Source organism: Labrus bergylta, chromosome 9 (assembly GCF_963930695.1).
Source record: "Labrus bergylta chromosome 9, fLabBer1.1, whole genome shotgun sequence".
NCBI lineage: Eukaryota > Metazoa > Chordata > Actinopteri > Labriformes > Labridae > Labrus > Labrus bergylta.
This window is the reverse complement of record NC_089203.1, coordinates 9,643,349-9,666,888: the sequence shown is the minus strand read 5'-3', so window position 1 is coordinate 9,666,888 and position 23,540 is coordinate 9,643,349. Positions and strand designations below refer to the sequence as shown.

The 23,540-nt window shown below is 40.5% G+C and overlaps 1 protein-coding gene across 2 annotated transcripts in view; it reads right to left on the bottom strand.

Annotated features, from left to right (window-relative positions):
• Positions 1-23,540, bottom strand: part of il1rapl2 (interleukin 1 receptor accessory protein-like 2) — a 355,386-nt gene that overhangs the window by 32,447 nt on the left and 299,399 nt on the right. For both annotated transcript variants that reach the window (XM_020634405.3, XM_020634407.3), the window contains exon 7: positions 20,697-20,771. In XM_020634405.3, the coding sequence (XP_020490061.1) occupies positions 20,697-20,771 (75 nt within the window). The remainder of the gene's footprint in view (positions 1-20,696; positions 20,772-23,540) is intronic.

Below are 23,540 nucleotides of genomic sequence, written 5' to 3'. Positions count from 1 at the left end.
ACAGAAATGCTGCATAAAAAAAGGAGTTATTTCCTGGAAGTTGTCACTACCGGCTGGCTACGCAGTAATTATAGTGAAATACTCATGTAGTGTCTCTAAGATGTTTGTGACGATTGGCCAATTTATACTCAAGAGAGAAGTCAAGAGAATGAGGTGGTCTGCTAACTTTCAAGTTGTTTGTGATGGTGGGCTCTCAAGGTGTTGCAGCTTGCCTTTGTGCTGAGACAAGCAGCATGCTCTACTACACACACACACACGCACACACACACACACACGCACACACGCACACACACACACACACACACACACACACACACACACACACACACACACACACACACAGAGTATGCTTTACCTTTAAATATGTGTGTGTGTGTGTGTGTGTGTGTGTGTGTGTGTGTGTGTGTGTGTATAGTTATGCATGCTCCCAATAATTGATTAGCACCCTAAGGGTGTTTGTGTTCTCAGCATGTTCAGGTGATTAAAATAATCAACTTTGTTTGCATTTGTGTGGCATGAGAATATGTGTAGGTTGTGTTTGAGACTAGTAACTGTGGCTGTGTGTGTGCATTTGCATGTATGCACGCATGCGTGTGTGTGTGTGTGTCACTCTCCTTCAATCAGTAAACCATTCCTGACATGTAGCTGAGATGACTTGTCATTTCTATATGCGGCAGCAGGCTTCTTACAAGAACTCCAAAGACAGAGGTTGTTGCTATGTAGCTGTTATCAGTGTCAAAGAATACCAAACTTTGTATCTTTGATTGATAGGAGCTTTTTCAAATCTGTGCATCATCATTTCACACCGCAGCTGAGTGTGAGCACACGTAGACCTTATTTATTTTGGTGTGAAGTATACTGAAAGAGCTCTGCCAAATCCAAAGTGAGGTTGTAAACACAAGTCTCATGAGTCATGAGTCCAAGCCCGTCTGACTCCAGTCCTTGTAAGTAGAGTTGAGCCTGATGGACCTGTCCGTGCTCTGTAAAGTAGCTGTTCTGACATTCACAACACGTACGCGCACATAAAGAAGCAGCTGAATGTGAGCATCCGTCCAGACTGTGCTTTGCCCTTGGATGCTTTTTTAATGCTGCAATCCATGCAAGAGGAACTGCTGGTTATCAGAATCTAACATCTGTTTCTTTCAGTCTGTAAAGCGAGTACAGAGAAGTATTATTATTATTATTTCAGACAACAGAATTTGGGTAAAATTGCTGCTGGTAGTGAGAAGCTCACAAACAAGAAAAGAAAATGTTTTCTTGTTGTCTTGTTTTTCTTGGCTGACCTGAACTATGTGCTGATTTATTACTGACCTAACTGCTGCTTTACAAAGGTGATACTTTAAGAACGCCGCTCTTCTTCTTCACATACTGTTTGCATTTAGCTATAACTTTCCCGTACGTAATAACAACACAACGTTCCTCCAGATATCAGAATTAATAGGCTTGGATTTAATTTGCTAACCTGGAGATATAATAGGATAACCCTTTATGAGAAAAATGGACACACAGTCACCCTCACACACTGAGGGAATTCTACATCAGTGAAACTGTCAAGTATGTGTGATGGGAAAGGTCTTAAATTAATAGACTTCGACTGTAAATTATTTTTTATATTTCTGTCATCTGTGATTAAGCCCCTTCATTAAACCATGGCCTACTTATCACCAAGATTAATGTTAAATAAAGGTTATTGAATTGAATCGTTCCTATTCCCCAGTTATCCGTCGGTGTCAGTGTGTTCCTGAAGCCTATAGAGATGGAAACGTTTTCAATTAGCTCAAACGATAAAAGGTGAATCCAGTCAAAGTAGTTGAAACATCACAGAACAAGAGGTATTCATCTTGCACATCCACAAGTCCTGTAAGTCCTGTTCATGTTGCATACATGTCTCTCTGCAACCGAGGTATGAAAACTGTTGGAGAGGAGTCGAGTGCTCTTTAAACATATAGTGCTTTCACAACTCCTGAAAAGCTCCTGATATTTCCAGGAGGATCTGTATGTGTGAATGCAAACAGCCACATTTTTCACTTGGAGTTTCTACTGCCAGCTACTTGGTTTCTTTTCCGTAGCAAGTCTGAGTGAGCTGATGTGAGAACGCAGCAGGATATTCTCCAGAGAATTCACCTGGAGCCAATGGGAGGGAGCAGTGACTCTTAAATTCTGTGACTGCTGCACGACACAGAGTGTCCGCATGCGACCGGTACGATCTCCGTGCACATAATCAAACTGCTGCATTACGTTTTTCTGTTTGCCAGTATCTTCTCCGCTCTTTTGTTGATATTGTGATTCTGTTGAACTACACATAGCATTGATATAAAGGCAAATATTCTCACTATAGCATCGTATTGCGGACTCTGTTGCTTTATCCGCTAACACTGCATTTTCAAGAGTGCATACTGTATGTGAAAATGGCTATAGGGACATTTCTTATGTTATATTTCTAATGGTTAAAAAAGGTTGATGAAATGGTAGGATGGCTGTTCTTCTCCACCCACCTTCCCATCTGTTATTGCAGCTAAGAACCTAGTCACTTTTGACAGCTAGTTGCAGCCAGACCAGGCTTGAGCACATTGTGTAATTCTGGCAGCAGCACTGCTCCAGTGACATGGACTTAACCAGCGCACTGATCCTTTCCACTTAAATCTTACATCTGTGCTGTAGAGAGAGAAACATTCTGCAAGAACTGCAAATGACTGTTAAAAAACCCACTAGTGGTCTTGATAGGTCCAGACAGATCCTATAGAGCCTTTAGTTTCGGGGCAGCAATTATGACATTTTGCCTAAAACTCCTGTCACATACCAGCGATTTTCAGGCTCTCTAAATGCTCACTGGATACATTCTGTAGGTGGTGAGGAGCCAGGGGTGACATGGAGAAAGTATTAACAAAGAAAATGTATCTTCATTAGGCATAATGCAAAATAAATCTATTCAGAACTATTCTCATTGCTGGGCCCAGGTTTGAGCTGGTGGTGAGGATAAAATGAATTATTGAATCAAGGAAGACTTCAATATTACAAACATGGTAAGTTGAATCAAATCAAACTCCAGCACCATTGATTCACCAAAGAACAGATTGATGATGATAAAGTGATGATTCTGTTTGGTTTTGTTTCTCCTCTCAGCAGGAGACGAGGCACCCCTGAAGGATCCACTCAGCTAATCATCTTGACTATAATAGCCTGATTTTTGTACTAACCTGTTTTTTTTTTTTGTTTGTTTTTTTAAATGTCTCGGTGTCTGAGTTTCTTTTTCATCTTTGTCTCTTATATTTTTTAAACATGGACAGTAAAGTCACACGTCCTCTGTCATTGCACATTGCAGGGAATGACATTGAATCAAATTTGCCGCTGACCCTCTAGGCCAGTGGCTTTTTAAGATCACTGACCCCACCATTGTAACCACTGACCCAGTAACAGTGGTTTTTATTCCCGAGCCAATCGACCTCATCTTTTCTATAATCCACTTATTGTCCAAAAATGTGGGTCAGCCATCTCCATGTGGCCTCGCCAATGTGGCCGGAACTTTCCCTCCTTTCTGTTTTCATACCCCGTGTCGTTCTCCCTCAACTCTTACGGTGATTTTCTTTTCTTGAGATGCTGATTTTTGCCAGGCTACACATTTTTTTCAAAACATTTAACCAAACTAGTTTATTACAGAAAATCTGTGTAACAACCTGAGTGTAGTGAGTGGGTATACGCGGGGTGACAGCAGTGGGTGGTAGCTGCAAGAAAACTGTGACACAAGGGCGTGCAGGCTCTTATGAAACATTGATGCTCTGAAAGTAGTCAATCAGATAATTTCACTGACAAAACACCAGTTTCACACGGAAAAGATATCAAATGATGGATGCTGTGTTACTGAGTTTTCTTTTGAAGGAGTCCAGTCGGCCACTTATAAAGTCTAGCCCATGTTTAAAATGCACATGCGTTCTTCATTATATGTGTTGGTTTTTTTCTAACTCATTAACTCATCTTTTGTAAAAACATCAAGCTCTCTTCCAGATGAATGTCAGACAAGCCCTCAGAGTAGCAAAACTGCAACATTGTCAATTTGTAGAATATGAGTTTAATACAAGAAGGACATGATCCTGACCTGGATCAGTATTACAATCAACCAATTCATCAATGTGCTGCTCCTGCAAATCTGTTTTGTGCTATGATACATTTTACAAATTGATATTTTACAAAATCCTCAAGACAATACTTTATGATTCTTAATGCTTTGGTTTATATTACCCCTGAAGCAGTTCACACTTCACGTAAGCCTGAATAAACAGAAACACTGTGTGTATGACTTAATGACTGAGAGCAGCACAGATGTAAACGTACTAAATATATATTTCAGCAGAGACTGAGATCATGTTCCCATCATACACTCACTTCAGTAGAGAGGAAAGTCATCTCAACCTGAAACAAAGATTGTCTCTTTGTACTCTCCCCCCAAACACACACATTAGAACATAACTTATATGTCTCTGTCCATCTGCTAATTTTAAAGCATACAGAGTAAGACCTTTCGGTAATCTGCGGGCCTGTGTGTGTGTGTGTGTGTGTGTGTGGACCAGGTATGTGGTGTATGGGGGTTGTCTAGGTAACAGCTGAGCGTTGGGTCTTGGGCTCCAAGGGAGCGCAGCTGCACATGGCAACACAGATGGTGCCTCACACAAGTGCCATACACTCAGATACAGACGTGCACATTCACACTCTCAGGCCAAACACACACATGCACACATCCACGTGTCAGAGAGTGGGCAGCTCAGCTGTAACCTGGGAGGCTGTTCACTCTTTCATTTTGCCTATTTAACAGACATCCTGCCTCAAACTAATTATTCTTTATTCATTTGGAATCCTTGCTATTTCAACGGGAAACTGTGAATGGGGCAGTGAAGGCCATTCAAAGTCAAACCTCTGAGCCATTACAGGTTTCAGGAATTCATACCATAATCTTTGTTTTGTTTTGTTTTGTTTTGTTTTGTTAGATAGTGATCATTCCTGTGCTCCTTTTTTTCTGCTTTTGGCTTTCCTAGGAAGAAGATAAGCCGGCAAACTTGCTCTAATGTCACAAATAGTTTTAATTCATCACAATCACAACGTTTCGACTGGAGGTCTTCATTCAGGTGATAATGTCATTCCTACACATCACTTTGCAGATCTTACTACGTGTGAAACGGTAACACAATTTTCCTTTTTAAATCATTAGAGGGAACACACCTGAAAGACAAAAGAATAACCACATTTCCTGTGTGAATTCAGGTAGTCGTACTCAGACATCAGTGAATTTTCTTCATTTAGCAAAGTAAAAAGTAATCCCATTATTAGTGTTTGTGTGCACCGCATACTGTACTTCAACTTTATTTGGTTTGGGGTTAGTCTTGCATTAAGAGCTGAAGGTGGGAGGCCTATTGTTTGTTTACCAGAGATTAGATAAACTAACTTTGCGCTGTGCAAAATCAATAAATCTGCAGACGAAAGCAACATGTTGCCTTGAACTTATTTGATCCAAACACACACAGAAGTAAAGATGGAAATGTGTTTGCATCAGGAGGGAAAGTTTGTTCTGCAAATGGAGATGACAGATTTGAACTGTTAAGTCAGTCAGGCGACCTTAACCCCCCTTTTATGCTAACAAATATGAATATCATATACTGACCTTAGCGGTTAGCAGAGCTATCGATCCAGTTAGCTAGCAGTAACTGAAAGCTCACTATGCCCAACTTGGACTTTTGACTGCCAGGGGGGGATATAGGTTGTAAGGTCTGTGGCAGGGGCTGCTCAATGGGGAGTGTAACATTGTTTGATGTCAGGGAGTAATGTTGCCAAGATTTATCCCATGATGCCTGGAGGCAATCCTGGTACTGCTTTACAGTTTCCAGCTGTGCCCTACAGGCTTGAAGCACTTCTGATGAAAACTGGATTGTTTTTCTTCATACAGATGTTTTCTGAATAAGCATCTTTTTGATTTAGCATTTTTCATTAATTTGCTGTGCAACTGATGTTAATGTAGTTGTTTCAGCTTTTTGCAGAATGTTTCCTTCGTTTCCTTCGGCCATGGCAGGTCTGTTGCCCTTGACAGCCACTGTCTATGCATCCTATAAGGTGTAGCTTTACGGACGATTATCTTTGATGGGGCAAATCCCCATGGTGATTGACTATCTGGAACAAGGCAAAATGTCCTCGTATATGTAAGTGAATGTGTGTTCCTAGACGCGCATATTGCGTGTTTGTTAGTTGAAGCATGTCACTTCCAACTTCCAAGGGAGTGTTGGGTATTTTGAAAAACCCTCCAACTTGGCTATCGTATTTTAAAGAGGAAAAAAAAAGTCAGGCATTGATTTATATTCCCTGAAGATGGATGGATTTTTATTTGACATCACAATTACATAGGACGATCAAGATGCTTTGTTTGAGCACATGCTAATTCTCAACACCTGTCCACAGGAAATAAATCTAAAGTAATAATGATGAGAATTTAAAATGTAAATATCGTAGGAAGAGAAAGAAATAATGAGAAATAGAAATAAAAGATAGTGACAGAAATGACCCAGTAAGAGCTATTCTCCTCCTAGAGGGGGCTGTAACCACCAGCCAGTGATGAATATACACCAGTCACCTTTTATGATGTGTCTATTGACAGCTCTGTTCTGGAAGATTCATGATGCACAGACCCACATTAAAACACTGTCACAAATGACAGCGCATTTGAAATGATACAGCTAATATATTTACAATTCATGGAGAATCATGGATGAATATAAACGCTTAACTGTCTTCACAACATTTCATTTTTTATACACATTTAACATGTTTATAGAGATGTGACATGCTCAGACAGCACCGTGCAGATTTTCAATGTAATCTGACATTAAAATCCCCCTGGAGAGACTCTTTCATAAATATGGAGAATTATTTCTGAAAACGCTAAGGCTCAATTTCCTGTCTAACCGGAAAAAGGAACAGGAAATGAAGGTTGGATAGAGACATATTAGATCGGAATGAATACCTATTTTTTCTCTCATTTTTCCGTCTGATTTTTTTTGTCTGTCCATATCTGACTTTATCTCTCTTCTCAGCCATCATTTGCGCTCCTCTGACTGGTTCATCCCTACAAACACACTTTCACACACAGACGCTCATATCACCTGAGGTGATTCCAACAGAATTAATAACTCTCCCAGGAAAGTAATAAAAGGAAATCTAGCCCCTCAACACACACACACACACACACACACACACACACAGACATCCATATTTGGCCATTTCCCAACAGCTCTAATTAACTAAGTCCCTTATATGCTTCTATACCTGACATTTGATTGGCTGGGGGGCTGGCCTGGTTGAGAACTGTTTTAAATTAACAGATTAAATTAGATTGGAGCCCAATGCAGATATGCTTGACAAGGTTAATTAAATGACCAATCATGAGGGGCTTCTCAACACCACTGAGAGATTCAGAGCTGATATCATTTGTTTCTAGCTTTCCAGATTGAGTCACAATTTAAGATAGGCAAGTGATCTCTGTGAGATTTTCAGGAACTCAGTGCTTTCAAAAAAGTAAAATGTTAAAATATAAGGTAACTGGGATCATTACGTTTTGAAGCTTGATGGACAAGAACCAGTTGAGAGTAACACTATCATTCCCAATTTCGGAGAGCGCACGCCCTGTGCCACTGGCTCTGTTTCTGGAATGTGAGGGCAGCCATTAGCAGCTGTACACACATCACAGAAGAACTACAAGACATTGCGGGAATAAAGAGAAAAACATGCAAACAACATGTTGCTTTGTCTTTCTGAGGATGATTTGTTGTTCATTTCCTACATGATTTTGGCATATTGTTGATAAAGTCATTGAAAATATGTCTGTATATTGTGTTTTATTTGCTTCTCTATATCATCAAACGAATGGTGATATTTAACTCTGTTTGGTTTGAAAACTTGAGTGCATTGCATTTTAGAAATTGTTTACTCTAAGAGGAAGAGGACAAACTTCCATCCCGGATGCTTTGGTTTCAATAATGGATACAAAACTACATACTGGCTGTCATCAAAGTTTTCATTGCCATTGTCATTCTTCTATGTCCGCCACCAAACAAAATAAGACCAGAAACCATCAGAGTAAACTACACAACAGTGACCTTGTGAAGGTGTTCATGGACACGTTGCCAAAAGATCGCCTGCTTACACATTCAGCAATTATGAAGCAACATAAACTCCTTCTATCACAGGACAGATGTAACCCTGTCTAAAAAAAGCTGATTAACAATAAAGGAATGAGCACTTGGTTGTTGTGGTTTCCTGAGAGCTGCAAGAAGGAACAAAAATAAGAAGGAAGTATAAAAAAGAAAGAAAGAAGGAAGTAAAGCAAGAAAGCCCACATGAGGTTGGGAGTGCTAATAGTTTTGGTCTCAGAGGGGTTGTGTGTGTGCGTGTGTGTGTGTGTGTGTGTGTGTGTGTGTGTGTGTGTGTGTGTGTGTTGGGGGGGTGTTATGACAGAACTGGGTGCCAGGTGATGGCTGACTGACAGCTGTTACCCGAGGGCTCCTGAAACATGTTCTACTTCTCTAGCTTTGGGACAATGGTTAACAAAGTAGGCTAAAAGAAGGATTGCATAAAAATTACATTTAGTCACAGGATTGCTGGAGACATCTATGGCTTCAACAGCTCCAAGCCTGTGAGTGAGTGACTGGTCAATTTCAATTTTAAAGTTGCTCTCAGGGTGTTACAGATATTTTAGCTTTTCATGTCTTGGCAGCTGCAGGTAGACCGGAGAGAGAGCGGGTCAGCCCGTCTTTTGGAATAATGCCCTTTATAAACCACAAAAATCATATGCAAAAATATTTTTAAATGATCAGGTGTGATTTATAGTAGTGATTCCTGGCACTATTTTTCCACTCAGGCATTTATTATTTTTACTCACCTGTCTTACGGTAACAGAAAACAATTGGGCTCAGACCACCTAGAACCAGGTCTAAAGTCTAAAGTCTAAAGTCTGTGGGGTAGTAAGGTCCTGATACTTATAGGATGACTTTAAAAGATGGGCTTACATTGGAGGGTTAAAAAACAAACTTCTACTGAGCTTGTTCCACACACACACACACACACCATGCGCTCTCCCTCTAAAAAGCGTGCAGTGTATATGGTTCGATTTTAATATTATTTGAAAGTTAAATAAGATGGCTGGAGTTTGGTCAATTAAAAAATATATATAAAAATCATCAGTGTAAATGAGTGCCAGCCTGCAGGCACACTTGACTCCTAAAGGGAATGAGTGCTGTCACTCTGATCTAATTCGTGTTACACCCAAAACACACATATGTCCAGCAACTTCACCCAACCCTGTAGCACCCTGCACTATAGGCATCCAGATCGTGTGCAGTGTAACGAGTAAAATGTAAAAATCACTTAGTGGCCTTTGCTTTTGACAGCACGCTTCATGCTGTCAAAATACAAGGGCCTTTTGACTTGTCATGGTAGGGAAATAACTGTTATTACTGTCATTAGCAATGGCTGAATCCTATTAAGGGTTCAATGCATAATGTCAGGATTCTTAAACAGAAGCAGCCATAATTCAGCTGTGTGAGTTTTAGTACTGACACCTGTGCCTTTCACTTTGAGGCCATTCTGACTCTGCATCACACTTAGCTTGCCGTCATTAGTCAGTGTAAGCTTATAAAACTTTCAAAAGCTGCACTTCAAATTTTTTAAATACAAATAGTGGCTAAAAATAAATGCAGAAGGTAGCCCCTTTGATTACTGAACTTTTCATTGTTGTTGTGTCTGAATCACTCACAAGCTATTTGCAAAAATATTTGCTGAATTTCGCCTTTGAAAGCTCAAATTCACCATACGTGTTTTCAGTTCAGTCAGCTGCATTTCCAGAAGATTTGAAAAGCACAATATAACATGATCCACAGTAAGAAATGACAATATAATTTAACCATGGCTGGCAGGAAGAGTTTCCTGTAATCCTTTTGAGGATTGGGAGGATATTGTCCTTTAAAGTTGTGTGAAAACTTGCTGTGTATCAATTACTGTGTTAAGGTCATAAAACCTTTTGGAAGTCAACTCAGATGAACAGCGTTGCACATTGTAGCAGCAGCAGAGTGAGTGTTAAAGACCTCTTAGCCTCCATTACACATCTAAGTGATGGAAACAAACTATTCCACTTAAGATTCCTCTTTGGCCTCTCTCCTCGTGCTTGCGATCCCTGAGCGGTTCAAGGCGTGAAAATGTTAAGAGGGTTAAAAAAGTGTTGCCCTAAGAGACCTTACACTAACACGCCAACAAAGGCAAAGTTAGAGACACATAATGAATGAATGCTCAGACATAGATACAGAAGAAGATACGATTATTAAAGAAGAGCTGCAGAATACTTTTGTATATAATTTTGCCTTAAATTGTATATCCAGCTGACTTTGAAAAAATTGAGGACGGGAGCTTCCTTTGAGGATAGAAATGAAAAAGTGGTTAAAGGTGGAGTCAGTATGGCTCTGTCTGGGCTCACCGCCTTACTGCAGGGTTAGCATGTACGTTTTCTACTCTTACCTACACTGTAAGCTACTGCACGCTAGCACGAGCTAACCGCCGGAGTATTGCACCTGCCTGTCCGAAAGCCGAAACAAGGTTCACCCTCGTTTGGGAACGAGCTGTATCCGCGTGGCGTTTCACCTCACTATGATTATATTATCTCTTCTTTGCTGCTACGTCCGCCTCTCGATATTTGTCTGACTTGTAAACTAAGCACGCTTCATGACCAAGTAAAGCCAGGTAACCGTGCTCAGGTCCTGCAGCTGTGTGAGTGCAGTCCAGCGAGGGAATGGGGGGAGGGGACAATCATCCTTACTTACAGGACAACTGGACCTAGTGTGAATGCGCCCTAAGATTACTTTTGTGCTGAAGCTCACAAAATCCTCAAGTTTCCATGTGTATGATGATTCACGTGTCTTACATTTCAGACAAACAGCTGTTCAACGGCTTTCAGATTTGACCTTTCCAGATGTTTTATTTGCATTATTTTGTGAGAGAATATAAGGTAAGAATATAAAGGAATAATTTGGGGGAGATCATTCCCATATGATTGAAAAAAACTTCATTTATCTGTGAAGTCTTGAGCCTAACATGCACTTCAGGTACCAAAGACACTTCATGGCAGATGTCCAACCTCACCAAGAGCCATTCACATAAGAGACATTAATCCTTTCAGACGTGTTCACACGCACACACGCACACACACACACACACACACACACACACACACACACACACACACACACACACACACACACACACACACACACACACACACACAGTGGTCTTGTCTGGATGGACTTTCAAAGGGGATTTCTACTTAATAAAATTCAGATCCTGGCTCCACAGGATCTTTATCCCACTGAGAGTTAGAGTTGCGGAAAGAGAGAGGGAAGGAGAAGAGGAGACATAATTAGACATTGATGGAAACACAGAGAGTGAACCACACAGCGTTCCAGCACTTCTTTTGGACAGCAACAACTGAACTCAGTTTAGTAGGAAAGCTCTAAAATATTCTTTGTGTCTTTTATTTTGCAATTACTGGTTAATTATTTGTAACAAAATACTCAAGACGTCGCCAACATACTTGAGTTTATCAATTTTAATCAATCAGTCTGTCTTGATTTCTTTTTAGCGCCAATTCATAATAAACTTTATCTCAAGACACCAACAAAAAGAGAAGGTCTAGACCGTATTCTTTGTCATATTCATGCAGGGAGTCTGGCTAAAACACATGTGCTTGTTTTAGTTAGTTAGGTTTTCCTATTGTTGTTAAAAATGTAACAAAAGTGCCTGAGGTCTATTAACCATGATTTGAAAAATCAAATTCCGGGGCTCAGATTTGGTCCCAACTCGGAGGCTTTAGTCCTCGTGTGAGCGGGCCTGGTTCAAGTCTGACCTGTGGCTCTTTCGGCCATGTCTTACCCCACTCTCTTTAAGCCACATGTTCTACTCTGTCCACTGTCCCATCTAAATAAAAGCAAAAGAAAAGTCAAGTTACAAATCTGCAAAAGATTTCAATACCAGAGTGATTGATTTAACATAAAATATAATTTCATCCTCTAAACCCTGATGTCTTTCATCTAATTATTTTCCATACAAGTGAGGGTCCTACATAAAGGTAAGGAAGGAATGGTAGGATGATTATTATTAATATCGGGGGAAATCTTTGATAAAATTAGCCAATACCTATGGTGACTGGCTGTCGACCAATATCAGGATGGCCGATTAATCAGTCGGGCTCTAGTTTGGAGATGCCCAGGGTAAAGTCTGTTGACATATGGAAGGTTTAGCCCAAAAGGCAGAAGCTTTTCCTCGAAGTGAAGTGAAGTTTTTTCTGTTTAAACAGCAAGAAAGTGTTCCAGGTCATTTCCCCCTGTGCTGGGTTCAAAACCCTTTGCATCCCTGGTGATAAGACCCCTGCTCCTTCACAGAGCTTTTATAAACTCTTTTTTGTTTTTAGGAACAACAGGATGTTGTAGATCAGTGGTTCCTAATCTTTTTCCATTGGACCCCCACCCCTCCCCCCCCACCCCCACCCCCCATCCCCCTTACTTGTATCTAAAAGAAGCTGAGCCCACCTGGACCCACATCAAAAAAAAAAAAGTGATACATTGCTTTCAAAAATGGACAGCAATGTTCACATTGTTTGTGAATTGTTTTCAATCTGTATCGTTGTTATATCTCTTTTTTGGTATAAGCGTCATATATTTTTTATCTTTAAGCATCCCAACATAAAGGCCTGCACACACTAGTTCTGACCAAAATACTTTTTCTAAATATTTCTAAACTATCCAGTAAGTGAGTTATGATTTAAGTTTATGTGTGCAAATTTTTTTTTTTGTTTGTTTTGTTTTTTAGGGCTTAAACACACCTGTCTGCTCTTCCCCTGGCTGTTGGGTGTTTCTGATCTATCAGTGTGAGTGTATCTGTACACTGAGCTGTGGTTCTGGGACTCTGCCTGTGTTGTTGTGCCTGCTCCCGAGCAAGTCTGCACAGCGTCTTTGCTTCTGATTCTCTGCCTGATTCTGACCTGGCTTCCACCTTTCTCTGTCAGATACCTTGCTAATACGGACTGCTACTGCTTCCCTGTGACTGAACCTGCTGCTTCACAGACCACGTCCCCCGTCAGCTGCTACATGGTACCGTTTCCCTGTGTTGAACTTTGTGTGTGTGTGTGTTACTACAGCTCCACGCTCTTATGTTTGTTGGTTCCTTGGTTTGTCTAAGAAAGAAAGTGGATGCATTAATCAAATAATTTATTATCATCAGGAGTTCACATTGAAACTACATTTTGAAAGCAGAACCTAACAGAGGAAGTGTAGTGGTGCCCAACCTAATAGTCCTGTATGTGATACTAAGGATTTACAACAATGCAATAAGAATGATTACATACTTAAAAAAAATATATGTACAGATTACAAGTGGGCTTGCGATATTAAACAACCTGTTGGAATTGCTGAACTGCCAAGAAAGCCAAGAACTGATGTCAAAGAGAGACAGGAATAAGAGAAAAATTAATTCTCATAAGTGATCTGGATCCTCAAACATTTGTTCTCCTCCTGCAACTTCAACCAAAATTCCCAAACCGAATCTACACTGTAAAGCCTGAAATGACAGAAGAACCTGTTTTTTAAACTTTTACCTCAATGGCAAACAATGGGCTGACAAACCAAATTTGATCTATCTTTTGTAAAAACATGGCCATGAGCAGAACCTTTAATAAAACTGTATGTGAGAGGAACAGATGAACCAGTAAGAGGTTGCACTTGAACAGTAGTTGACCTCTAGGCCAACAATATGAATGGTTCAATATCCCTGTAAATACATTCCTGGCCAGTCCTGGGACTAAAAACTATTAACCTTGCAATCTTAAGCCCACTTCACCAGGAGCTTGTCTTGTTATCTCTGTCCATGAAAAACACAGTCCAAACAGATGTTTCACCGACTGACTCACCTCCATCAAACATCTCCGTCACGCTCATCAGCTCCTCTTAATCTACTTCTCTTTCACTCTCTCTTTGCATCCAGTCCCTCCCTCTCCATTAAGGTTGCAAACAAAAGCTGATTACCGTATTCATGAGGGCTGCAGATGACAAATGAAAGAAAGAGTGACAGAAAGAACAAAACCCTTTTCTTTTTTATTATGCTTCATGTAGATCTATCACCATTTCACCTCTTGTGTCTTTCTTGTGCTTTAAATACTTTTTCCTTCCATCACAGCTTTCTCTTGACCTCTATTCTGTGTCTGTCAGATCAGTGAACAGCCTGTTTATACTAGAGCAGTGAGACAAATCAGTGGCTGAGAGCGCATTTGTACATCCTGACACTTAAAGAAAGCCATAGGATGCCGCCCTACACTGTAGTCAGTCAGCAAGCATTTTAAGTTAATTTTTAAGCCAATGGCTCCAGACGCAACATCATACTGGACCATCACTACCTTCTGATTAAGTGGTCATGTGCTAACTAGACCCTGATTTAAAGAAATGCAGTAAACACATTGTATATTCAACTTTAAGTTTTAAAGTTAGGCTATACTCGGAGGCTATAGTCCCATAGTCGCAGAGGCTGTGGGTTCAAATCCGACCTTGGCCCTTTGCTGCATGTCATCCCCAGCTCTCTCTCCTCCTAACATATCATGTAGTTCTTCAACTGCCCTATCTGTTAAAGGCAAAAAGGCTTAAAGTGTTTTATTCTGAAAATAAACCTGGATTTTTGTGTGACTTCCTGTCTCGCTCGATCTTCTCTGTGGTGAATTGATGCGCTGTGCTTCGGCATCTGGCAAAAATAGAAGCCTTGTGTCTCTGCTGCAGAGTTCTCCACACTGCCAAAGCTTGGACGGAGCTGAGACGCTGCGCAGCGCAGCACAGCGGAAACAGGGAAACCACACATTGACTAAAGTGAAAGCTATCAGCTCTGCAGCGGTGGCAAGTAGATATTAATGAAATCTTTATTTTAATGGTTTGTTAGTGTCTGTAATTTCACAACTTGGATCCATTGTGTACCGCCTATGACATGCAGGACCTTGAATAGGATGCATAACAAATGCAAAAGCAACCAGTCTCTCTCAAAAATGAAAATCTGAAATATGATAATTCTCATTCAACGCCCTTCATTTCACCTTGCAACCCTCCCACCTCACATTATCTCTCTGTCACAGTTTGAAAGGAAATGATGACATGATGCATCACGGTTTGAGGCCACATCTAAAGACAGAGAGAGTAGAAAGACAAAGGGACAGTTAGAGAAAAAAAACGAGAGTAGAAGAGGGAAGGCTGACTGATGTGAGGAAAGTGAGATGGAGGCAAACACCTCGCTGAGGCAGAGGAAGACAGACAGGGAGATAAACGTGACGGGGGAAGAAGAAGACAGAGACAGACGGAGAAAGACAGACAAGAGGGGAGTAAGAGGAAAAGACAGAAAGCCTGCCTCCTTATCTTACCCTGCCTTTCAGAAGCTAGCTCACACTGACAGTGAATACTGTGTGTGTGTGTATGTGTGTGTGTGTCTAAAGACTTAATGCATATTTTTTGTCATAATCAATCTGTATATTCTTCAATTGGCTCTTTAAACCTTTTAAATCTGTTTTTTTAGATAAGATACATTTCCATTATTAGAGTGATTGTGAGTGTACAAGGAATGGGTACAATTTTAAAATAGTTTTTGAGCCATTTTTGCCTTTAGGACAGCTGAAGAGAGACAGGAAACGTGGGGAAGAGAGAGCGAGAGACGACATGCAGCAAAGGACCGAGGTCGGATTCAAACCCACGGCCTCTGCGACAAGGACCACAGCCTCTATACGTTGGGCGCGTGTCATAACCGCTGGCGCTCCCAGCCAGGCCTCTTTTTGGCCAAATTAAAATAAATCTTAAACAGAGCCCAAAATTCAAGAAGGTAAACATGGTATGGAAGAGAATTGCACTCACATGGGAAAATAAAAATCGTCTCTTTTTTACTCTACTCAGAGTGACTTTTGTGATGTATTTAAGCTCAGGACTCTTAAAAAGGCTCAATCAATCCTGTAAGTGGTTGCTGTATTGAAGTGCAAAGAGTGAGTGTAAAGAAGTCTGAGGAGTTTGTTTTGTAGGGTTAGATTCGAGGTAAACAACAGTAAAGCTATTCATTGACTCTGAATATGACTGTTATTGTTATTTAGCTCTGAGAGTATTATGTCTGTGTAGGTTCTCAGTCATCCAGGTCATGGTCAGGTCATTTACCTAAATTAGAAAGCTTGATCCAAAGGCAACTGGACTGCTTAAAATCTTCAACCAGTCCAGTTGCCTTTGGATTAAGCTGTCGAATCGGAGAGTATTACAAAGAGAAATGACGGATAAATGATGAAACTTTGTTAAGCTTGTGAAGAAAGAAAGGAGCACTTCCATTAAAAGTCATGTCACAATTTATCATTCATGGGTTTAGTGACCCTTTTTCAAACTGGTTTCCATTCATAATCAGTTTCACTATGTTGCTAAATTCATCATATAGCTCTGTCAGTTATTTTCTTTTGGCTCACATTTGGAAATTTTTGCATTCATTGTTGAATGTTGGCCTAATGAATGAATCTTTTGTGGATTATTCTAATAACTTCACTTTTTCACTAAATGCTCCTGAAAATATTTAGATAAATTCAGGAGGACTGCTCTGGATATTCTCCTGACCTGGCTGTTCACATAATGCTCCTCACAGCGGGAGAATATCCCTGTCAGACGGGAGGAGGGTCTCCCGAGGTAAAAAGTGATGTTAAAAAAGAACAAAAGTCCACTATACGACGCTATGAGAATATTTGGCTTTATATCAATGCTACGTGTGGCTTAGCAGAATCAAAATGACAACAAAAGAGCGGAGAAGATCATACTGGAGATCATAGCGGTGCCTTGCAAAACTCTATGCACCGTGCAGCAGTAAAAGTATATAAATATCACTCCCCCCCTCCTGTCAGCTTCAGGTGAATTCTCTGGAGAATAACTTGCTGTGTCCTCACATCAGCTCACTTGGACTTGCTGCGGAAAAAATTCTAGGGGTCTGGCAGGAGAATCTCAATCATGTTTGTGTTCACACATACAGATCCTCCAATTTTTTGCAAGTGTGAAAGTACTATTAGTAATCACCATTTTATAAGGCACACATTTAGAGAAATGTATTTATTCTGAGCCATTTTCAGACTTCCTAAGCTGCTAATAATGCTGACAGCTCCGAATGTGAAGCACATACCTTCACAAAGAAGGTTTTAAAGGCTCATCTTTATCAGGGGATCCACAAAAACCCCTCAAGCGCCGCAACTCTCACTTTAAGAATTCTATTTTTCTTATTCTTTCATTCTTATCATTATTAGTTTCTTTTTTTGTCTGTTCCCGCCAGTAGCCCTCTTCAGTATAATAATGATAATAAGCGTAGTAAATTGTGTTTATAACCCTCAGCATTAGAAAATAATGAGAAATGAAGAAGAGATGGGGGAAATATGTGGAATGGCAGCAAGTGAAACGAAAATGAATAAGAATGAGATAATAAGAAAGAGAGGAACACAAGGCAAAGGAGCCAACAGTCAATAAAGAAAGAGAGAGAGAGATAAGATGAGGAGAGAAATGAAAAAGTGACTGTTATGACTGCAGAGAAGAGGACGAGAGAAGGGGAGGGGAAAACAGGGAACTACATAACTGTGGTTGCTGATGTAAATCTCCCTCAGGTTAAAACAAGATGATAATTAAAAATGCACTGCAGGGTCACACTGTGAGAGTACAGTGTGTATTTGTGTGCTAATGTGTGTTGTACTGTACTGTGCTTTTGAATTGCTATAGTTGTAAGTTTGTGCAGGCTTGGAAGGGGGGGGGTTGCGGTGCCCATTATAAGGTGTCCCTGCTGCAATCAGTGTACAGAGGCCTTAGGGCCTATTTATAACTACATCAATCTGGAGTTAATGAAAACACACACACACACACACACACACACAGACACACACACAGACAGCGGTACACACATCCACACACAGCTTCAGCCTGCAGTTCTAACATTGTCAGAGAGACCCCTGAACAGCAGGACACACACACACTGAGCATGTACACACAAACACACATGAACACACAGCTGGCAAAGATGCAGCAGCATCCGAAAGCAACTCGCTGTATTTAGTACATATCATATGCAAATCATAATGAGATCCCTTTAAATGTTTATATTCCCTGCTGTCATGTGTGTCTCCGCAGTGCTTAAATGACAGGTTTTATGTTGACGTTGAAGTTGCCAATCCAAACAGCCGTTACTCTCAATCTGAAAATCACCCAGTAATAGAAAACGACTACATTTGAAAATGTCAGATTTTTTTTCTCTCCCTGCTAATAGATAAGGCAGCGCTGAAGCGACTTCTGTGCGGGCTCTGTAAATGTTTTGGCTCAGAGTAAATTGGATTGAGCACGTATCAGCTCATAAGTCACTGTTAATCGCTGACTGGAGGAGATAAAAGAACAAAAGTGCAGCAGGACAGGGATGGGGGGGGGACGCAGACTGATAAAGAGCAGAAGGCCTGCGGAGCGACAGTGTTCAAAGAAGAGGCAACATGCTTTGACTGTCTGACTTTAGACAACAAATCCACAGCAGCTCTATCTAAGGCTACTGTACTGTCACTAAAACTGACCTCATAGCTAATGGAGGATGTGATGAGTTGACCAACACTCTAACAACCTCAGAAACAAAAGTTGGGAATGTGCTTTGACTGTTCATAGTCGGGTTGCAGTTCAGAGACTTATAATCTTCGATCCCAGGACCTTTTCTTTCTGTTTGTTCCAAAAGTCAGAAGTGAACTGGGGAAAAAGGCGTCCCTTTACTTGGAACGAATTACAAAAGAGACTTAAGAGACTTAACAAACCTCTCTCCTTGGATGCTTTTAAGAGGATGTTAAAGGACTTGGAGGCAGACCCATCTGGCTGTAGATGTTCTCTCTGATGTGTTTGTGGATGATCTAGACAAACATTTGCGTCAAACTCTGTCTCTTTTAATGTCTAACAATGTGTATTTTTTGTATTTGTATGTTTGGCTGCTCGTTGTTTGTGTGACTCTCTGTAAATTGTGCTTCTGTCTGTCTCGGCCAGGACACTCTTGAAAAAGAGATTTTTAATCTCTTCGAGTTTATTTCCTGGTTTAATAAAATAGATAGCAACATAAGCCTATTTCACTTACAAGATTAATAAAATATAGAGAAATTTGAATGGTAAATGCACACTACTGTACTTACACTGTGTATTCATGTCTCCTGACCCCTCATAAGCCATTTTCACATATGCACTCCGGATAATATCTAGATATTTACAGGAGGACTTCTCCGGAGATTCTCCCGACCTAGTCGTTCACATATGCTCCTCACAGCGGGGGACTTTCCCTGTCAGAGGGGAGGGGGATCGGGGGATTTCCCAAGGTAAGACGTGAAGTAAATAAACAACGCGGAAGTAGTGGCCGAAGCAACAGAGTCCACTACACAACGCTATAATGAGAATATTTGCCTTTATATCAATGCTTTGTGTAATACAATGGAATGACAACATCCACAAAAGAGAGGAGAACAACATACTGACCAACAGAAAACATAATGCAGACCTTTAATTACGTGCACGGAGATCGTAGTGGTCGCGTGCAGACACTTTAGGCAGTCACTGTATAAACTTCTTTCTCTTCCCATTGGCTCAAATTGAAATCTCCGGAGTATATGCTGCCGTGTTCAGACATCAGCTCACTCAGACTTTCTGCGGAAAAAATACTAGGGGTCTGGCCGGAGAAACTCCGGGTAAAGTCTGTGTGAAAAATGCGGCTGTTTGCGTTCACATAGAGCCTAAAGAACCTCCGGGTAGCCAAATCTCCGGAGTTTTTCAGGAGATTTCTGTATGTGTGAAAAGGGTTACAGTGTTTTTACACTATGTTTCAAATGTACCCATGTCAAACACACACTTACCCAGGGCCCTGGTGAATGGGAGTCTTGCCCTAAGATGTATTAATTATACATGTGATTTTTATGTAAAGTATTTTTGCAATTCAAATATTGGACTAAATATTCTGAGCCACACTGACTGCTAATTTAAAGTCACCATTTAACCTAAAAAGCATGTCTTTGGATTGTGGGAGGAATCCTGAGTACCCGGACGGAACGCATGAATGCTCAAGGCAGAACATGCAAACTCCAAACAGAGAGGCTCCTGTCAGACGGGGATTCAAACCAAGATTTCATCGCTGTGAAGCAACAGCACTAACCGTGCACCACCGTGCAGCCCTCTTTTCATATAAAGGAAAAAAAGCAGGTGAGCAGTTATCAGATAGATTTAGTTTCCCAAAAGATATTTCAAGTAACTATATGTGTGACAGATCGGGCAAAGCGATGTGCCCGTTATTTGGAACCTTAGTTCTCTGAGAAGTTAAAGCGAAGGCAAAGCTGTAACGAATGTAGATTGTAAATATGGAAACTGCTTATTTCACAAAGTAGAATAAAATGCATGAAGCACAATATAACCTGATGACATCAAATACATCAGTCTAGGCTTGGCAGGAAATCATCCATGGTGTCCAAACGATTCACATTTATGTTATGCATGAGAAACAGAAAAAAACACCCAAAGAGCCAGATTGTTTTGTTATTATGAGAACATAGAGGATGATTGGTTTTACTTAAGAATGACCAAGGTGCTGATCCTTACCAGGGGTGATTTCTATCACGGTGTCTTGTCTCCCCAGAGGAAAGAGCACCTTAGGGGGCTGAGTGGTCTGAAGAGCTGAGAGAGAGAAAGAGAGACATTGGAGGAAGGTTAATCATCAGGAGTGTGTGAGCATTTCAAACCGACAAGCTTGCATCTGGTGAACACATGACCAAATCAAGCCTTACCAATGTAAAGGCAGAGGAGGAAATATTTTTCAATTCATACACACAAAAAGTTAATCCATCTAACTATTTAAAACTGGCTTAAATAGAATAGATATAAAAGATGCTTCAGTCATTTTATCCATTCAACGTAGGACTATAACAACACTGTCAGAAGGGCTAAAGGTTGAAACTGCCCTAGGGCTCTAGGGATGGCCAGTGTTGGTGTCTTTGTCAGTCTCAGTCTGCTCACAACCTCATTTCAGACTTCGAGGTTAGCGTAAACATGGTCCATCCTAATTTTAAGCAACAATGACCAAATGTTATTTTATACTTTAATACTCACCTTTACCTCCTAAAGCAACGAAAACACACTGTATATGTTGTTTCAATAAATTGTACCCTGTTTGTAAATGTAAACCCTGTTTTCTTAACTTTTTTAAAATGATATGAACATTTTTCTGTAATGTTTCCGACATAAGTAGGCTTTTGACCCCAACAATAACAAAATTGATAACAAATGTATTTCTGTTTCCAAAGGCTGATGGGAGCTAACGTTAGCCAGGAGGCTAGCGCTAACAGTACTGATTGAATGTGCATAAGTTGATTTAAATCATAACCTAGGAGGGACCATTTGGGCCTTTAAGGGGCCCAGTTGTTTCTGTGGGCGAGCCTGAATAAAATAATTAAATAAATAATTTGTTTAAATCAAAAAGTAATTCTGACATAACAGACACGCAAACACTTGCATGTGCAAAATTCACAAGTCATGGATCAACTACCACAAAAGCCTGCCATGGATAAGTCTGATATTTAAAGACTGCTGTCTAATTGAACTTTTTCTGATTCAATGATCCCTTGGTGAAAGTGTTAATGTTGGTTTAAATCTAAAAAATTAAACAAAGTGCGTCTTCTTTTCTTTTCACCTTGTACTGCAGCTTTTTGCCCCAACAACCCTGTCAATCCCCCTATCACGCTACCACTTTCCTTGTTTTTGCTGATAAGAAGGATAGTTTAATTTGCATTCTGAAGGGATCACTGCACCGGTCTGAGATTAATGAGACAACCCTTCACTGAGACTAACTCCTCTCTTGGTCTGTCTGCTATTCCTAGTCTTTACTTTTCTTAAATTCTTCACAGTATAAATCCCAAAGACTATTGTTGTTATCTCTCAGATCGAAATTAAAGACTGTAATGTTTTCCTATGACTAGTGAAACCATGTATAGAATAATCTCACTCTTTCATCAGTGTTGTTTCTCGTTGCATCTTTAGCTGATAGACTCTGATCCACCTCGAGCCTCCTGCCATGCTCAAAAGGGCGGACTAACTAAGTTAGCTTCTTGTAGGTCAACATAGTGGAAAATTCTGCTTAAGAGCAACATTTTGTCCTGTTAGGTAATGTGCACATTAGATCACACAGAACAATAATCACTAGAAAGACCAGCCATTGTATGTGAAGTGCTTATCTCTGACTGAAGTCATAAGGGGTTTATGTATCTGGCATTTCCTGAAGTTAAAGTCTTGTTTGGTTGTCTGAGTGTGTGTGATTGTGTGTGTGTGTGTGTGTGTGTGTGTGTGTGTGTGTGTGTGTGCGCGTATGTACTTCAAAGTTCAAGTCATCAAACTTGAACTTGTGTAAGGAGCATAAAGTTCAGAAAGTTTGAAACTCATTTGCGTAGCTTTTCTGTGATTTGAGAACAATTTAATGCAATAAGATCAGATAACTCCTTCTCACCAGGGGATCGGAGTAGATTAAAAATAAACTCTGCCTTATTGCAGTCCTTATCTCAACAGATGGAAAAAGCTAGTTTCCTTTTTGTAACCGAACATGACCCCGTTTCTTTTACTTCTTCATATCTGATGACATTAAGATTCACATCATATGAACTTTCTTTGAAGCAGAACACAAGAGAACATTCGTTAACATTTAGAAAAATATTGATGCCATTTTCTCAGTTTGATGTTGAGGACTGCTGCTATGTGGACAGGATTGTGTTGGACTGAGCATTTAAGGGATCACTTCATTTTGACCTTTGTAGTTTTCTGTCAAGTTAAACTACTCAACAGTTTCTGTCTCTTTTGACCTTTGGCAGTCTAGAGGTGTAATTCTGTCAAGGGGGTGGGGTGGGGGGATCCTTAATCTCATTCAAAAAGGCATTTTGTAAAACTAAAGCTGAACATACAGACATAGGTCATGTCTGGATAAAAGTGGTGTCAAATATCATTTTAAAGGTATTTGTGTGCTGGAGTTGCTTGTCTCCCTTTATAGATAACAAACATCACTTCAGGGTTCACATCAGCCCCTGGCTTTTTTTTGCATAATACCAGCATGACAAATTGATGTGTTTGATTTGCTGTTCTCGTGTTTCACATACTGCATAAACTGAAAATATTAATGGACGAAGCCTGAGTGATGTCAGCCGTCTGTTATTGCAGGGGGCACCAGAGGCCCATCGGTGGCAGCCACCATGTTGGAAATCCTTTCTCCGCCTAACTTTCGGTCAACCTAACGACAGGCTGAGAGCTGGAGCTGAGATGGGTTTAAGCCTTAAAACAAACCGTTACATCATGCCCAACTGTCAATCTTGTCAGCTGCACGCCTAATTATGGATAACACGTACCAGGCTGTAAACATGACCATTTCTGCAGAAAAAACGGGCATTTTTGAATGGGGTGTGTATG